Source organism: Gigantopelta aegis, chromosome 1 (genome assembly GCF_016097555.1).
Source record: "Gigantopelta aegis isolate Gae_Host chromosome 1, Gae_host_genome, whole genome shotgun sequence".
In the NCBI taxonomy this organism is placed as follows: domain Eukaryota; kingdom Metazoa; phylum Mollusca; class Gastropoda; order Neomphalida; family Peltospiridae; genus Gigantopelta; species Gigantopelta aegis.
This window is the reverse complement of record NC_054699.1, coordinates 23491506-23505329: the sequence shown is the minus strand read 5'-3', so window position 1 is coordinate 23505329 and position 13824 is coordinate 23491506. Positions and strand designations below refer to the sequence as shown.

The window sequence follows — 13824 nt, the reverse complement described above, 5'->3', positions numbered from 1 at the left end:
TATATGCACCATCCCACAGCCAGGATAGTACATACCACAGGCTTTGTTACACCAGGTGTGGAGCACTGGCTGGAATGAGTAATATCCTAATGGGTCAACCGACGGGGATCGATTCTAGACCGACCGCGCATCAAGCAAGTGCTGTACCACTGGGCTCTGTCACACCCCATGTTTATTTGGATTGCCAATCGTTTTACACAGCGTGTTCCACGCATAAAAAATACAAACAATGATACATGTTGATTGGTGAAAATTAAGTCCATACATGATGCATGTGGATCAATCAAACAGAACACCACATTGGCGCAGCCGCCTGGGGGAGGGGCACATGACACTCTCCTATATCACATCTAAAGTTTCTCTCTCTCCTTATACATCGGCCTGTCTTATCATCCTAACAGGCCTTACATGGGTGGGATTTATTTGGGTGATCCCCCCACACACACCTCCCGACATTTCCTCTATAAAATGCTGGCTAAGCCAGTGTAACATGTCCCTGTTATGGACAGATCTCTCTGGAGAAGTTAGAGGTTGTGCCCATGACAGGCATGCTTGAACAGTTCTCTGAAGGAAGCATGCCAAAAAGTACCCACCCACACAGTGTAACACAGTACAATTTGTTTTTTAAATGCTAGTTTGGAACAAGTGAAAACACTGTAGTCAAAAAATGTAAAGAGTTCACAAGCAAGACAATACAGTTTTAAGGACATTCACCATTATCAACAATATCTGAGGTTCATACACAATTTGGAAGACAACATTCAAGCACTTTTCACAGTAAAATTAAAATTTTCAAGGACTTTTGCATTCACTGTATTCAAATTAATTTGGTCTCAAATGCATATCCAACAATTTTCAATATTTCTGACAAAATGACACCTACTCATAAAACCTGGCAATAATACCAGCTGATAAATTGTTGAATTTTGAGAAAGTAATCTCGAAGAAGGTAAATTTTAATATTTATCAGAAGACATAAACAATTCAAGCTCGTTTCAAATTGATTTTCCCTAATTCAAGCACTTTTCATGGGTTTTGATAATTCAACAGGCCTCGATGGTGTCGTGGTTAAGCCATCGGACATAAGGCTGTTAGGTACAGGGTTCCTAGTCCAGTACCGGCTCCCACCCAGAGTGAGTTTTAACAACTCAGTGGGTAGATGTAAGGCCACTACCTAACCACTACCCATTAACAACTAACCCTCTGTCCTGGACAAACAACCCAGCCAGCTGAGGTGTGTGTATCCAGAACAGCGTCCTTGAACCTTAATTGGATATAAGCACGAAAAAAAGAAAAGACAACACTAAATTCAAGGGCTTTTCATTATGGATACTCAGTTAACAAGCACACACAGTATGATAGGGAAGGTTGGAGTAGATTTCAGCACACAAATTTAAAAAACAAAACAAAACGTTGATAAAAAATATTCCTTACAAAATCAACATTTTCGATGTAAACTTTTAGGAGGCAGGGGGAGTTGGTTCTAAAAAGGAGTACAGTTTACAAGTTCGGGAAACATTTATGTTGGGGCAAACAAAAATAGGTACTAAATGAATCAAACCTGTCCCAAAACAAGTTACCTCCCTTGTGATTTATATTTATGTACTCCCACTGATGATGTAGTGAGGTACAGTAGAGGTGGTGTCATGGTTAAGCCATCAGAATTAAGGCTGGTAGGTACTGGGTTCACATCCCAGTACTGGCTACCACCCAGAGTGAGTTTAATGACTTAATGGGTAGGTGTAAGACCACTACACCGACTTCCCTCTCACAAACTTCTAACAACTAACAACTAACCCACTGTCCTGGGCCTCATTCCACAAAGTGATCTTTATGCACTTAAGGTGATCTTATATTCAACTGGCCTCGGTGGTGTCATGGTTATGTCATCAGACATAAGGCTGGTAGGTGCAGGGTTTGTAGCCCGGTACCGGTTCCCACCCAGAGCACGTTGTAATGACTCAATGGGTAGGTGTAAGACCACTACACCCTCTTCTCTCTTACTAACAACTAACCAACTAACAACTAACTCACTCTCCTGGACAGACAGCCCAGATAGCTACGGTGTGTGCCCAGGACAGTGTGCTTGAACCTTAATTGGATGTAAGCACGAAAATATGTTGAACTGAAAAAAATCTTATATTGCTAATGCCACTTTGTGGAATGGGGTCCTGGACAGACAGATCAGATAGCTGAAGTGTGTGACCTGGACAGTGTGCTTTAACCCTAATTGGATAAAAAGGAAAAATAATTATAGATGAATGAATGAATGAATAAATGAATAAATGAATGAATGGAGTGAGGGATGAATTTCTAAAAAATTTACTTTTGTTTTGTTGTTTTGTTTAACAACACCACTAGAGTACATTAATTTATTTATCATCGGCTATTAGATGTCAAACATTGGGTAATTTTGACTTATAGTTTTAGAGGAAACCCACTACCTTTGTTGTCCCCATTAGTAGCAAGAGATCTTTTATATGCACCATCCCAGACAGGACAGCACATGCCACAGCCTTTGATATTCCAGTCATGGTGCACTTGCTGGAACGAGAAATAGCTCAATAGGCCCACCAACTGGGATCGATCCCAAACTGACCGTGCATCATGCGAGTGCTTTACCACTGGGCTACATCCCACCCAACTATGAATGAATGAATGAATGAATGAATGAGTGAATGAAAGAATGAAAGAAAGAAAGAATGAATGAATAAATGAAAGAAAGAAAGAAAGAAAAAATGAAGGGAGTGACCATAACCTGCTACAAGTGCCTGAGGGTCAGAACAGGTTGGTACAAGTTGGAACGGTCAGGAATCGTGTGGGATAACTCAAAATACCTGTATATTAGCAAACGGATCTCTCTGCTCATGCTCCAGGAACTTGTCCAGGTTGAAGAACGTATCAAAGAAAATGTCCGTCATCTTGCACGCCTTTAGGTCACTCAGAGTTATCTGCCCCTGTTGTCTGGGTCGAACCATATCCAACATCTGTGATGCCAAGATAAAAGATAATAATGAATATTTTTTATATAAATGTATAAAGAAGCATTGGTGTCTGTGAAATTACCTTTTAAAAAAGAATCTTTACTAATTTGTAAACTGTACCTACTGTGATGGTATTATAATTTATCATATAATAGCTAGAATATCCAGTGTAATCAAAGTATGTGATATTTTTCAGATCACATACTTTGAGAATTGGATTACTTTGTAAATGAGATGGAAATTAATCGAGTTCACGGCATTACATTTATGGACATTTAAACAAACATACTACAGTGACACTCCATAATTGACTTATGCATTCACAGTCACAAAACAAAAACATTTCAATAGCAACATTACACTAAAAGCTGTCCAGCATTCAGAAAACAAAAAATGAAAATGAAATGACATCATTCAGGTTTGACGTCACCGTGTTACATATTCTTATGTCACTTATGTTACCGAAAAACACTCTGGTAATAACCTCTATATCTGTGTATAAAGGTAAAACTATATTACAAATGAATTAATGAATGAATGTTTAAACGACACCCCAGCACAAAAAGATTACATAACAAGTGCACAGTACTCAATACCACGTTTTAAACGGACTATCCTGAGTTTTCAGCCATTGTTACATGTTTCCATCTTAACAGAGACCTTTTTTTTTCCTACTAAATCTACACAGTAATACATTTTCTTGCTTAGAATATCAGTGTTTGCTGTCGTGTGCTAATGTCTGTTTTAGTCACTTTTAACTTTACTTTTATCATATTAGACACCAAACAGACTTAGCTGAATATTTAGGTGAATTAAACAAACCTTCCTTTCCTCTTTGTATAATCAGTGTAAAGTTGTCTACAAACCTGACAGAGACAGTCTTCAAAGGGAAGTTTCTCAATTCCCATAGACTCCATCTTCTGCATCTGTTCCTCGTAGAAATATTCCATCTCGTACATCGATATGACCCCGTCTCCATCGAGATCCATGCATCGGAACCAGTACTCAATACTGAAAGAAGACAGTAAATTAATATTCAATCTGCTACTTATAGAACCAGTACTCAATACTGAAAGAAGACAGTAAATTAATATTCAATCTTCTACTTATAGAACCAGTACTCAATACTGAAAGAAGACAGTAAATTAATATTCAGTCTACTAGTTGTAGAACTAGTACTCAATACTGAAAGAAGATAGTAAATTAATATTCAGTCTACTAGTTGTAGAACTAGTACTCAATACTGAAAGAAGACAGTAAATTAATATTCAGTCTACTAGTTGTAGAACTAGTACTCAATACTGAAAGAAGACAGTAAATTAATATTCAATCTTCTACTTATAGAACCAGTACTCAATACTGAAAGAAGACAGTAAATTAATATTCAGTCTACTAGTTGTAGAACTAGTATTCAATACTGAAAGAAGATAGTAAATTAATATTCAGTCTACTATTTATAGAACCAGTACTCCATACTGAAACAAGACAATAAATTAATATTCAGTCTGCTAATTATAGAAATATTCTGTCTTGTACATCGATATGACGTTGTCAACATCGATATCCATGCATCAAAACCAACATTCAATACCGAAACCTAATAACATATTAAAAAGACTGACCTGAGTTTCCAAAGGACAATGGTGTTTTACAGAGTATATTGAAAAAGTAGGCTGTATCGTAATATTATGTATGATTTACCTTTTCAAATCATAACATTGATATATCAGTAATACTGCACATCACTAGTAACTCTCTCACCTGGTTGGATTTTTTTTATCTTCTTCTGCTATCAAGAACCAGACAAATTCGGGGTAACTCATACGTCCTTCCCTCTGTCTCGGACCCCTGCAAGTACGGTGTTTAATACAGTATTAACGTTCTTGATACTCTAGATGTTACATCATTCGTCTTTAAAAAAATTCTCAGAAACAAAGTCTACTAATCATACCTAACTATTTCCCCACACGTGAGTTTCTACCTACAGAACATTACCGGCCTCTGTGGCCTAGAAGTTAAGCCATCAGATTTAAGGCTGGTAGATATTAGGTACACATTTCGGTTCCGCCTTCAACCCATAACGAGTTTAATGACTCAATGGATAAATGTAACCACTAACCCACTGTCCTAGACAGACCGACCTGAAAGCTGAGGAGTGTGCCCAGCTAACTGGATACCAGCACGGACATCAAGTTAAAATGGAGAAAAACCCCGGAACATTAGAATATCCACAAGGATGTAGACTCCCCACACCCTCTCACTAACTCTCCTTTCGACAAAAATGGTGGTTTCTTATCAGAAAATGGTTTTTCTTTTTTTTTAAATAGTAAGTAAGCTCCCAAATATTCTAGACCTTATTTACATTTTAAAATGGTGAAATTGTATGGGGAAATACCATGCTGATGATTAGCCAAACCATAGAATAGAATAGATGTTTGACGACGCCCCAGCACAAAAATACATCAGCTATTAGGTGTCAAACCTATGGTAATTATCCAAACCAATGAATATCACCTACCAACAAAATTCAGTTTACATAAAGAGATAATTGAAAAAATGCATTACCTTGTAACAGCACCGGAAAATATTCTGTCTATGACTCTGGTAGAGAGAGCTGCATAAAACGAAATAAAATATACAGTAGGAGGGTTAAAATTTGACTTAAAAATCATGGTGGCCAGTAGGGCCATTTGGAACCAATTTTTACTGGACTTTATCAAATTTAACTATAATCCTCAAATAACCATATTAAATGTACTCACGATCTAATAAATAGACAGTTAAACACTCACCTCTTCAAGTTCCAAAACCACACGGTTATGCTACGTATTTAAACAAAAAGATTCGATGGAAGATATATCAGACTACAATTTTTTTTGTATTAGAAAGGTACAAACAAATCTTAAAAACATTAATATTTATTAAAATGTCTTTGCTCAATTAAAGAAAAAAAAAAAGAAATGTTTTATTTAACGACGCACTCAACACATTTTATTTATGGTTATATGGCATCAGACATATGGTTAAGGACCACACAGATATTGAGAGGTAGCCTGCTGTCGCCACTTCATGAGCTACTCTTTTCGATTAGCAGCAAGGGATCTTTTATATGCACCATCCCACAGACAGGATAGCACATACCACGACCTTTGATATACCAGTCATGGTGATCTGGCTGGATTGCTCAATTATGTCCTGTCAGTAGTTAATGATGAACGTGTGTTAAAGAGTGCATGTAAGCCTACCGTGTTCGTTATGTCTGGAGAGGTCCGACTTGCTGATAAACAGGTCATGATCCTGATCCAACTCCCAGAATTTACAGTAGATCACGTAGAAGTGTTCGTACGAGAAATAGTCTGACACCTGGTTAATGTCTTCTTCGTCTTCCAGTAACGCCAACGTCTGTGAGAGAAATTAACAAATACAAACAGATCTATTTCTAGTAAAACACAGTTATCAAGTAGTCCAATACCCGGATAATTCAACACATTTGTAAGAACGAATCTGATTGGATCTCTACTAAAAATTTCAGGTGGTAAAATCAGCGATATACCGGTCGCAAATTTTCTGGCAGAAATACGTCATAGGTTAAGCAAAGAACAGGGTTGTTTTGTAATGTCGTCCTAAAGACAATTTTTGTAGCGTTCATATTACGTACAGAAGTCGTTAAATACTGACACGTTTTTATGTCAGAAATGAACATATTATTCTTTATTAGTCGTTATCTAATCACGAGAGCTGATTTAATATGTCAAATTACACATCTATGTTCAAGCCGCTAACTGTTCGACCACCCATCATCTGTTAATGGGCTGCCTAATGGTGTCACCAGATGGTGATGTTTATATGCTTATTCTTACTAAAAATGTGACAATTTCCTATTTAAAATCAACTAGCAAACAGTTTAAGTAGAATAGGGATAACCCTACTGTGTTTTCCGATTTGCAGACATATATCGGTGGTTTTACAGTCGCAAATTTACCGTTTTATAAAGTAAATTTGCGACAGTAAAACCACCGACATACATCCACAAATTGGAAAACACAGTAGGGTTATTCCCTAATTTACAAAATATATAAACATTTTAAATATAACAGAAATAATATTTGCATATTTCACTGCTGTTAATGTGAGAAATAAAACAATAAACAAAAATAATGTATGCATGTTTAAAATGGAAGTCAAACAATCAAAATAATATACTCATACACATGAGTATAATTACCTGTAAGTGGACCAGTACCAGAGAAAAAGTTAAAGTTTGTTTTGTTTAACAACACCACTAGAGCACATTGATTTATTAATCATCGGCTATTGGATGTCAAACATTTGGTAATTTTGACATATAGTCTAAAAAAGGAAACCCGCTACATTTTTCCATTAGTAGCAAAGGATCTTTTATTTATATGTACCATCCCATAGAATGGATAGCACATACCACGGCCTTTGATATACCAGTCGAGGTGCACTGGCTGGAGTGAGAAATAGCCCAATGGGTCCACTGACGGGGATCGATCCCAGACCGACCGTGTATCAAGTGAGCGCTTTACCACTGGGCTACGTCCCGCCCCAGTACTAGAGAAGAAACTTACTCTCAGGAAGTTGCTTTTTCTGAGTTCTGTAGCCGTGATTCTGCCTGACCACGACCGATTGACACAGAAAAATATTCTTGATATCACCTGAAGAACAAAAACATGATTCCACTTTAAAAACACGGCATCACAATTAAAACAGGAATTCTGCAGAATTAAATATCTCGCCTACCATAAATCTGTTCCGTACCACTGATATTTGCATCCATAGATGTTCATCTCAATGCATGTTTAAAAAATATATATATTAAAAATAATAATTCAATTAAAACTTCTAATTTATTAAATTTAGTTTTTTGTTTAATAACAGGAACTGAGATGAACATTCTTGGATTTGACTACAAACCAAGTTTCACTGATGTAGGACTGTGGGAATTAGAGCTAAAAACTAAATTTTAATGTCGAGCCAAAGGCAAAAGTTGCTTAAAAGTTACATGTACATGTAACACCCATATCTGGTCTTTTTACCGTATAAAGGCAAGACCAAAAATTGGAATAAGTAGTTTAACAAAATACTTTTAAATAGATATGAGAAGTTCTTTGAGAACTCATGACGGAAAATAATTAATATATTTAAAGCTAAAAAATATTAAATACATGTAGATGCAGTTTTAGATTTAGCTAAGTTCAGCCAAACCAAGCAGAAAAACGTCCACTAGACTGGTATATGCACTTCACAGTAAACCAAATGGACACGTCGGGAACCAATAATAAAGTTTGCAAACGTAAACTGGCTGACATGGGCTTTTATCTTATCAGTCAAAAAATAATGTAAATAATTTCAGACTTGTCATTAGAAATGTGAGTGAATAAAATGAGTCTGTATGAAGGAATAGATATAGATGGATGGATGGATGCATGGATGCATGGATGCATGAATGGATGGATGGATGGATGGATGGATGGATGGATGGATGGATGGATGGATGGATGGATGGATGGATGGATGGACGGATGAACAAACAAATTAATAAATTAATTGATGAATGAATGAATGAAAGTAGGAATGAATGAATGAATGAAATGATTCATGATAACCCTGCATAAACAATACATTAGCTGTCAGATGTCAAAGAAAGTTAAATGAATCAGTGAATGATACATATTATAAAACAGTCTACAGCATACATGTACTTACAGTATTAACATATCTAGAGTGAAATTCTGGAGCTTCTTGTAGAAAGCTAAGTCCCGGATGAGCATCCACTACATCCTAGAAAATAAACAAACTGACATCAACATGCTGTGTGAGGTTAACAAACTGCGAGCAAGGTTACCACCACCATCAAGCATCAATCAACCCATGTATAGGGCCATAACTAGATGGGGCAATTCCCCACAGTGAAGAATAAGTAAACATCCTCAGTTTAGAAGAGTCCTTTTTGTGTATTGGTACCTAAATTACTGTGCCCTCTTTTTTTCTCTTTTTTTGACAGAGCATCTAGTTATTTTCTGTTAGGAATATATACATGTATCCCTGCTGTAAAAATACACAGAGCTTAATAAAGTGTCTGTGATTAGCTTTTCATCTGGCTATACAAAGTCTGTCAAAACAGAAAATGGTTAACATATATACTGAACATTAGGGTCTCCACGAGTACTCATGTACTCATGTACGGGCCGAGTCTAGCAAGTCTCGAGTCCGTTCACAGGACTCGAATACCCATATAAGTGAGATAATGTAGGGCATTAAGTTCTTTAGCGATACCAGTTACACAATAACACTATGATCATGCACTAGTTTTTCTTTTTAATCTGGTCGTCCCTCCATCACAATACTGACAGTATCAACCGTTTTCTAAATATAATACAATGGCATGATTTGGCATCCATGTTCAGCACTGGAATTAAGACGTATAATGCCATTTTACTTCATTCCTTAGTCCGATTATCATCTAGTGCAAGTGTCGTGTACTCAGGTCTGGGTCGAGTTTGACCCTCGAGTACTCGAGTCCAATCGTGGATACCCTAATAAACACCACAGGGAACGCCTTTTTTCATACTATGGAATTTACTACAAGTTATTTATTTCTCAGCAGACTGTTTTCAAAATTGCACACACAAATAATATATTTATGTTATTTCCAAAACACTTTTTCTTACTTCAAACCAAACTGAAATTATTTACAAAAAACATCTTTATGGGAAGATGGGATGGACTATAGGCACTCAAGCATACACACACACACACACATATATATATATATATATTATTTTCAGACTATAATCTAGTTAAGTCATACCTGAATCAGGGGCATGAAGTCATCCTCCTGAAGGTAGTGACACCCAGACTTGCCTAGTAGGTGAACAAATTTAGCTGCCTGGTCGTGACAGCACTTGACTAGTCTGAAATACACATAGCTATAAATTAGAACTACATCTATATCACATAAACAATATTTTATACATTTTTCCGAGTTCCATAATGTTAAAAATTAGTCTTGTAATATATAGAGGATACTCCCAGAGTGTCTTGTGATATCATAATTTATCAGCACGAGTTGATAACAGTATCAAATCCAAGGCTTGTCAAGGATTCTTACACTTTTATCAACGAGTGCTGACAAATTACGATATCACAAGACACGAGGGGGGGGGAGGGGTGTATATTCTTTTTATCATCCATTATCATTCTTTTCATTTGCGACAATTATAAACAATGTCAGTAATGTGGGTTGAATGTCACTATATTTGGCAGCGGTAGACTTGTTAACTAGCAGAACAGCAGTGGCGTGATGTCACTAATGATAGGTTTAGCGCTGAAACATATACAGTGACATAACAAGATACTGTCTTGTGATTAAAATTGACAAATCAAAATTATAAGAAAAGATATCTCCTAGGAGAATATTGCAGGTGCATGATATCGCAAATTATAGTGTCAGCGATATCTCCTAAAAAAGTCTTTAATGGATGATAATTATGACTATCAAAATGCATCAGTTCATAAGTTGATCAAAACAGTATATAAATAAGTGATATAAGCGTGTGACATAGCGAGCAATTTTTCACATATGCGTAAAAAAAATATGTTTGCATCAAATCATAAGGACTGTCAAAAGTTTATTTATTTTGTTGAACCTACTAGTACTTGGAAGAACTTCACTGCTATCAATTAACCACGGCTTCTAGATTATGGTAACCCTACTCCCATGGCTAGTGATATTCAAGGTTGGACTAGTAAATAACTATTATCGCCATTCTTAGTGGCTAGTGAAAAAAGTTTAAATGCCGCATTTAAGATGATTTTGTAAATATCAATATCTTGCACCCACCCCAAATCTAAGAATTTTAAAGCTCCATCTCACTCTTTAAGCGACATATCCGATTATTACTATTAGTAAAATTGTATTTAATTAAGTAAAGCAGAGCTAGTGAATTTTTAATCGTGATTAGTAAAAAATTTTAATCACTAATCCCACGGCAAGTGGATTTTTATAAAAATTCTAGAAGCCATGAATTAACTAATCACAAAATCAACACATACATGTACACGTACGTGTAACCAATTACAAACATCCAACTAACTACAACTTCTAAAATCTAATTTAATAAAACCAAATTAACTTTATATTACACCAGTCATCAGACCTGTCAACCCTCCCGGATTCCGCGGGAGTCTCCCGGTATTTGATCAAATCTCCTTTCTCCTGTGCGGGAGACAGTTTCTCCTTTTAAATGACATTTTTGTAAGTATAAAAAAAAATCGATCCTCTTTTGTCAAAATAACAGAAGGGAAGTAACTCTGCCTTTTTTTCTCATTCTGCAAATGTCGACTACTTTCGGCTTCTGAGAATGTAACAGGCCGAATTGTCCCGACTGTTTAACCTTTGCCGAAGTGAAAATTGTGGGATAGCCTATTTATATTGTTAAAAAAGCACATGGAGTTTATAAAATGACAATTATAATGTTTGTTGTCATCGTAATGGCTACAAAGCGTGTTGCCGCTAATTCAACAGGCTGTGTATTGACATTCAGTGTTGCCATATAAAAAACTATCCAATTTAGTTCTAATAACACCTCTGAATTGTAAAATGTCTTCCCACTGGATTACATAATGCAACTATGACGAATCTGAACTGCCAGACTCCGAGTTGACAGCGATACACACGATGCATGTTAAAATCACATGTCACAGCAAGACAACGAAAATACCAATTAGCTGTATAAACATACTTGTGTCAGTTAATTTTGTATGTTTGTGCAGTAAAATGTTGGTTATAAGGGTACACTTCAAGAAATTATTTTTGTACAATTAAAAAAATTTTGTGTTTGACATTGACATAAAGTTAACGGAAATGGGTATAATTCCGGTATAACACGATGTCCGTAATGAGGTTTTACTTATGATTAATGAAAATACAATGTTTATTGCATCATTATAATGATTTTAAATAAGTACCACGCCACCGTTCCTCATTATAGTAAAAACTGAATATTAATTTATAAGATTTATATAAATTTGTCTTTGGTACTTAGGTACACTAACCACAAATGATAATGTAACGCAACCTGTAAGGCTGTAAGTGTAATACCGTAAATGTACTAATTAAATTTTTTATTTCTTGTTCATGTTCTTAACATTTTTGGATAATTTTTTTTTTTTTTTTTAAATATGTATTAAATCATAATAATATTTAAACTTTAAAAAAAAAAAAAAAAAAAAATTTTTTTTAATGCCAATCTCTAAGGTTAAGAAGTATATATGACATTATAAAGTATTCATATAACTTATTGTAATAATGGGTTTTTTTAAATCTTGCGATTTTGGGTTAAATTGTGTGAATTTAAAAATCTCCTGCTTTTTGACAAAATCTCCTGCTTTTTCAACACACACCTCCTGCTTTCTCTTGTCTAAAGGTTGACAGGTCTGCCAGTCATACATTGATGCTATTAAATACAAAACTTAGTACAATTTAATTACAAAAATTAAAAACAAGCTGACTAATTGCACAACTTACAAACAAACAAATTATTACAAAACCTGCAACTAACACATTACAAAGCGCTCTACAAAACACAAATCAACACCATCAACTAGCCAATATACGTGGTTGGCTAGGAGTGTGTTGAGCTGGGCTAATTATAGAAATTCAAACCGACTAGGAGTTAATGGTTGAAGTTTGCTTTGTTTAACGGCACCACTAGAGCACACTGATTTGTTAATCATCAACTGTTGGATATCAGACATTTGGTAATTTGGACATACAGTCATAGAGGAAACATGATACATTTTTCCATTAGTAGCAAGGGATCTTTTATAACACCATCCCAGACAAGACAGCACATACCACCATCTTTGATATACCAGTCGTGTTGCACTTGGCTGGAACGAGAAACAACCCAGTGTGCCCACCGACAGGGATCGATCCCAAACTGATCGCGCATCAGGTGAGCACTTTACCACTGGGCTACATCCCGCCCCTCAGTTATTGGTTGACTTAATAGTTGTGTTGTATACCGAACAATATGTTCACTACAAAATTTACAGCTAGTTACAAAATGCAAATACAGGTAATACAACAAAAGTAAATTGTTTATATGTAAATCACTTACTGCCTCCACATGGCTGTAAATGCTTGAAGCGTAATAAAGCCCAGCTCCCTGCCCCCTGAGGCATGGAACAACATACTTTTCCAGTAAAATGGAAGACCACAAGCCTGAAATAAAGATGAAAAAATTCCGGCACAAGAACTAGGGTCTCTACGAGTACTTGAGTACACAGGCCGAGTCTAGCAAGACTTGAGTCCGTTCACAGGACTCGAGTACCCGTACTAGGTGGATTACAATGATCAGCTATAATACAATGGACAAAGTAGGACAATAATTTCAGCAGTAGATAATCAACGATATAAGTTACACAATAATTACATGATCATGCGCTTGTTTCTCTTTTAATTTGGCCGTTCATCACAACACTGAACATATCCACTGGTTTCTGAATGCAATATGATATTTTGGACTCGTGGAGGCCCTAACATGAACAATAATTTTCAAAAGAATTCATTAAATGATTCATAGTCCTGACGTCTGACAGTGAGACTGGGAAGTTAAAGTTACTGCATAATCTTACAAGTGGTCTGCATGGTTAATTGCACACTTTCAATGTTATGATTGAGCCGGGTTTTCTTTTTATAACTGAAATCAGATATTACTTACATTTTATTGTTTAGATTATCCATGTCCTAACATCTGAAGTGTTTTTGGTAATCCTGGTGTTTGTAATACCACAAAATAAATGTTTCATA

General features: G+C 35.9%; 1 protein-coding gene across 3 annotated transcripts in view; it reads right to left on the bottom strand.

Moving 5' to 3' along the window:
• LOC121372446 (serine/threonine-protein phosphatase 2A regulatory subunit B'' subunit beta-like) overlaps window positions 1–13824 on the bottom strand; it is a 49305-nt gene that overhangs the window by 9779 nt on the left and 25702 nt on the right. For all 3 annotated transcript variants that reach the window (XM_041498772.1, XM_041498756.1, XM_041498763.1), the window contains 9 exons: window positions 13133–13236; window positions 9820–9922; window positions 8715–8789; window positions 7577–7663; window positions 6230–6386; window positions 5550–5598; window positions 4746–4832; window positions 3851–3995; window positions 2838–2987 (listed from right to left, as the gene is read on the bottom strand). In XM_041498772.1, the coding sequence (XP_041354706.1) occupies window positions 2838–2987; window positions 3851–3995; window positions 4746–4832; window positions 5550–5598; window positions 6230–6386; window positions 7577–7663; window positions 8715–8789; window positions 9820–9922; window positions 13133–13236 (957 nt within the window). The remainder of the gene's footprint in view (window positions 1–2837; window positions 2988–3850; window positions 3996–4745; window positions 4833–5549; window positions 5599–6229; window positions 6387–7576; window positions 7664–8714; window positions 8790–9819; window positions 9923–13132; window positions 13237–13824) is intronic.